This window comes from Centruroides sculpturatus, unplaced genomic scaffold, assembly GCF_000671375.1.
Source record: "Centruroides sculpturatus isolate CEXI.00-Female unplaced genomic scaffold, Cexi_2.0 scaffold109, whole genome shotgun sequence".
NCBI lineage: Eukaryota > Metazoa > Arthropoda > Arachnida > Scorpiones > Buthidae > Centruroides > Centruroides sculpturatus.
The window spans coordinates 66,058-71,859 of NW_019384440.1; the positions used below are offsets into that span (position 1 = coordinate 66,058).

Here is a 5,802-nt window from a genome sequence, read left to right on the forward strand (position 1 = left end):
GAATTTATAGTTTAATAATATAAAATATATATATATACTTAAATCAACTTTTAAATAAAATCTATTATTAATAATCTTTTAATTGTATTATAAATTTCATAGCTATTTTATTAAAAAAATACTAACCTTTGTAAAATATTCCCAGAAAACCTTTCTTTTCTGATAAAAATAAATCTCTAATTTTAGGAATTTTCCTTAGATAAGCTGTTGTACATATAACCAATAATGCAAATATTATAACTCCATCAAATGAATATACTGAAAAATTAAATATTCAATTTTATTACAAAATCATTATAATGTTAAATATATAAGATTACTGCTTATTATTTTCTTACAATTCATAATTAATTAGATTAATGCACTTACTTAATGCAACTTTTATTATGAATTAATTAATAGATAAAATTGAAAATAACTGGAAATTTATAATTAATACAGTAGAACCTCTGATTATCAAGCTACTTTGTATAAAATGAACAGTTCCAATCATTTTGGATTAAAAATTACCAATATGAATATAAAAGATTTACACAGTATCCCTTTAAGCCTCTTTTTACACTTTATTAAATTTAATCTTATGTAAGAACAATAATTTTTACATCATTTATATTATATAGCTGATATTTATGATAGTCAAAAAATAAAAATATAGTTTTGTACTCATATTTAAAATATGAATGGTTTGTCTCTCACAGAAGTCAAATATGAAAAAAAAATTCATCATTTTATAATACATGTTATTGTTTTTTTAAGATTCTTACAGGTTTGTTTTGGATAATGAGAAATATTAGTTAATTGGAGTTCTACTGTATACTAATTTTATAATTTTTTTTCATTATTCTAAAATATAAAAGATAAATTTGTTTATATTTTTTACAATATTTTTTCAATTTTCAATTTTTTGGCAAATTTGAGGTTCTTTTTGTATGACAATCCATTGTAGTCACTTCATATCTGTCATCTTTAATTGCTTCTCTAACTTGCTTCCCTTATGTTATACAACTTCTCACTATTGAAATGTTTGTTTTTCATACTGAACTAGACTGTTTCAGATATTGATTGATTGTTTCTTATAGAGTAGATAAAAATATTATACAAGATCAATATAATGCCATAAAGGAAGTCTTTTAAAGCCCTAGTAGACAATAATAATTTAAAATAGTATTAAGGACATAGAGGCATAATTGATTAACAGTCTTTTACTTTGTTTAATGTTATACAACTATCAGCATAGTCACTGGAAGTATACTTTTCGTTACAAGTAATTTTACTGTGTGTCAGTGTATAAGCTTTTATTCACTCTTATATCATCATCTTTGCTATTAGTTGCAGTTCTTTTTCATAGACCAGGAGGTCTGAAACATGTATAATAGCATATTTGAATAAAAAATGTAAGTGCATACATGTGTGAAATTATTTACAGAAGTAGGTTTTTACAGTTATATTTGACAAAAGACAAAGGATTGCTTCCTGTATGCAGTACTTAACTGTTTTGCTAATGTTTTGTTAAAAATGATTTTAGTGTATTGTACCTGAAAGCACTAAAACTTTAAATTTTTTAAATTAAGGTGCAATATCCAAAATTCTATGTAAAAATCATATACATTTCCACTCAAAAATTTTGTGAATGAAATAATTGAAGCACATTCCAATATGGCTGAATCAATGCTGGCAAATGTAAATGCCAAAATAAGCAATATGTTACAGCTTATAGTTTACTGGATTCATATTTGTATAAACATTTATGGAATTTGAATAATCACAATGTGGGTATGTTCGATCACATTTAGTTTGATGTAATATTGTTCTATCCTTTTATTACTATTTATTCTAGGCCTATGTTGTTAGCAGACAAATTAATGTAGTCAACTGTAATATAACATTAAATTATAAAAATATGTAAAATTTATAAAAAAAATAATTTATCAGGTTTTTTTTCATTCAGTCTTTTTTATAACTTTTGTTTAGCACATTCATTTCGCCAAATCATACATCATAAACAATGAAGTGATGCAATATAGGCTACAAAAGTGCTATGCATTGGGTCATTAAATGGACTAAGTTAGGCACCTTTAACAGCAGGATTTTTTGGAAGAACATTAACATTTTCATCCTGGTTAATAAGTCATCATTTAAGTCATTAAACAAACAAGATCCTTGATTTCAAATTTAAAAGTTTTAAACTTATTAAATAATGCTATTTCAGATATCAAAGTAAACTGAAAATTACTTGCATAAATTTTTTTTTTATATTTAAAAAACTTTAATGTGGAATTTTTAGAAATTAAATTCAATTAAACAAATTGCCTTTATTTACTTAAACATTTTGCTTTCTAGCATCTATGTACGAGTTTTATATTTACTTATGTAAACAGTATATATTTTTTGAGGCCAGATTGGTTCAATGAATGCTACACTACTTTTACATCAAAACACATACTGCTGCATGCAATACAGAGTGTAGAGAGGGAGAGAGGAAGTAGGGAGAACTGTGATGGGTCAGCTGTCTCTTAAGCAGATGCAATGCACCCAAAGATAGGCGCAAGCTCACAAGGCTTGACCAAAAAGTTGTACTCCCATCTGGATTTTGCCTCCTGATATAGTCAAGTCATATCTAAAATGGATGATTACAAAGTATAATTAACTGCCTTTGGGGGCCCAAAAGGGATGGTCTTTTGTAAAAAGCCACATAAGTGATCCCATAGTTGCATTAGTCAATTTGGTTTATTTGGTCATGGCAATGCGACACACGACTGATCTGTCAATGGAGGATGCCTCTCCAGGGAGCTTTTATGGGAAACTAATCCCTATTTAGGCATTACGAATGTGAAGAAAACTCAGAAAACTTCTTGTGGCAAATCTGTTGGAAAAGTACAAATGCACAACCAACTACCAGCATTCAGTGGTTTTATCCATTCAGCCATGGTGAGCTGCATTAGTTGGGGTCTTGGGGTAGGTAGTGGTGGGTGGCTTAGCCACTTCTCGCTTTTTTGGGTATCTGATGTCAGCCAGGTCTCGACCCGGAGCCCAGCAATGCCAAAAAACAGCCAAAGCTCCACAGCCGATACAACAGATTCGCTTCCTTGTAAAGCAGCTAAGTAATCAAGCCAATGACATAGTTCGTTTTATATGAAACAAACTACGTCACTGGCTTGCTTGACAAGGAAACTCACCCAATGCAAATTAATGAGAGATGCGGCCAACCAGCCCAGTCCTTACATTTTTAAATTTCATACTAAAATATGAATTTTTAATCAACCAAATACTACGTATTAAATTTTTCATATATTGAAGTTAAATCTTATCAGATGATACGGCAATTTAAACATCAATTTCAAATAAATATCAAGAAATAATGCGTCATGTACAGTACTACTTGTATATAATTATCATAATTTAAAAAAGTAAATGCATTAGTATAAATGTTATTTTACCTATTTAGACTTCCTTACGTAAAAATGTCGCATATAAAAGTAAAATGTAATAAATTTTTGCTACATATACATTTAAATCATAAACCGTCTCCACAAGTAAACCTTACCATTCGTCATCTTGTCATCCTTAAAATCATTAGTGTTGCCAGATGTTTTTATCATAAAATAATACGTATCGTAAAGTGATAATTTTTATGAAGTTATTTCTAGATTTTAATATTGCTATTTTGACATTCTATATTTTCTCACTTTTTAAAAGTCAGATAAAAATTGAATAGTATTAAAAAAATAATGCATACTTTACATATTTATCAAAACTATTAAGTTTTTTTTTTAATTTTTCCGCTCTGTGGGCACTAAGAGTACCTTTTTTTTTTTAACAAGCCCGTTATGGGTTCGGCCAGGCCCGCAATAGGGCGGGCGGGTGGTGAGGGACGGGCCCGACATATCCGGATGGACCACTCCCCGAAAAATTTCTGGGGATTTTTCGATCCGTCCGGATTCGATTCCAGGTCCTCCAGAGCGGTACGTTGCCACCGTGACCTCTCGGCCGTCCGGCCGTAAAATTATTAGGTTTTTTTCTACTACTAGACGGCTTTGTTTTTTAACTTTTCCTCTCTTAACTTAATAAGACTGTGGAAAGTAAGAAGACTTATTTTTAGACCCATTGTGGGTTAAAGTAGCCGAATAGAATACGAATGCCGATGTATCCGGGACACGTTACCAGAAAAATTTCTGTCTTTTTAAATCGACCGGACTCGATATCGGATACCCAGGAACAATAGACTGACGTCTTAATCGTCTCGACCGACCGCTTGTCATTCTTCAGTAATATAAATGATATTTCATATGCCATAAACAATTTTATACACAGAAATTGAAGGTAACCATCAAGAGTTTATGTAGCTGCTCTTTTGCTTCTTAGCTAACCCTTTTAACCAAGTTTCTTCAAACAAACAAGATACGTACATTGTTTCTTTATTAAATTATTAATAAAAAGTAGACTCAAAAATTTTATTTTCTGTTAGTAAAAGTAACATTAATTTCTCATGGGTATAAACCTCTCAGGTTCCTAAATTTTCTCCGGGTCCGGGAAAAATTCCCTAGCTTCCTTCTCGACGGCTCTGAACATAGTACGTATGCATTACGTATATGATACATGTTTGTTTTTCATCCTCACAGCGTTACAAGTTCCATAGTGGTAATTTTAAGAACTAAATTTTTTTTTCGCAGAAATCTCTTTCGAATATCCGGAAACGTCAGCGTATAAAATTTAGTTGAGTTACAACTGCAACATATTCCTTCAGATAGTGTTAAATAGCTATACTTAATTTACGATCACACGGAACTTTTGATATCTTATCAATCGAAAGCTAAACATATCATCATCAAGTCATTTATATATACTGTAAATATATTCTATGTTGCATTTAACTCACTATCGCTACATACAAGGTCTCCTAAGTATCGGATGAACCACTCAGAGAGCCCAAGCGCGACCTAGTTTTGAGGCCCTTGTTCTAAATATTAAGTAATGCTATCAAATCAATATAATACTTAATAAAAAAATACTGATCAGTGAATTGTTTCCTTAAATATACATCTCTAAATGTCTAGACGAAAATGGTATCTGTGCTAGAGGTTCGCAGAATGTATCTATTTTTGAAGCTGCTAACTTTCGAAGGTACCAAGCGCGCACTTCTTGTGTCTGTGCGATGATTTATCACTGTTAGTGATAGCAGCAATAAATAGATTATTTTGACATATTCAATATATTCAGGCAGGCCATATTCAATCATAATTTCTAAGAAGCCAGCCTACCTCTTTGGGGGATCCTGTGTGGAATCTGCTTTAGATTGGTGAGATATGGCAACGCAACACATGCGTGATCTGCCAAAGAGCATGGGCGTAGCGAGGGGGGAGCCTGGGTGGGCACGGCCCTCCCCAGTAAACCTGGTGCCCCCCAGAAAATCACAGCCGAAAAAGTGCTAAGCCGATTTGGAAACAACAAAAAACTTAAAGCTAAAAATTTTGAATACTAATAAAAAAAGGTCCACTGTGCCCAAAGTTATGAATAATTTGAAATACAGTAGAGCGTCGTTTATCCGAAAGCTAGTTATCCGAAACGTCTGTTATCCGAAAGCATTCCAGTCAGCGAATTTAAATTTTCGCTAGTGCTGTGGCGCTGCAATCTTCGGCTGTTTCTTGGGTTACTCAAATATTTTACGTTTTTGATACTAAATTAACATTTGAAGTATAATTTTTTATTGTTTTTATGTTTTTCAATATATTTATTCTGTTTGTACAAAATAAAAAAATAATTTTTACAATAGTCTTCGTTAGGCTTAACATCGACGAAATTCAA

General features: G+C 31.2%; 1 protein-coding gene across 1 annotated transcript in view; it reads right to left on the minus strand.

The window, feature by feature from the left end:
- Nucleotides 1-3,576, minus strand: part of LOC111620121 (protein kish-B-like) — a 14,298-nt gene extending 10,722 nt beyond the window's left edge. Inside the window, exons 1-2 of the mRNA XM_023361981.1 lie at nucleotides 3,545-3,576; nucleotides 127-258 (exon numbers count right to left, since the gene is read on the minus strand). Coding sequence (XP_023217749.1) covers nucleotides 127-258; nucleotides 3,545-3,554 — 142 coding nt within the window. The 5' untranslated portion in view covers nucleotides 3,555-3,576. The remainder of the gene's footprint in view (nucleotides 1-126; nucleotides 259-3,544) is intronic.
- Nucleotides 3,577-5,802: the final 2,226 nt, after the last annotated feature.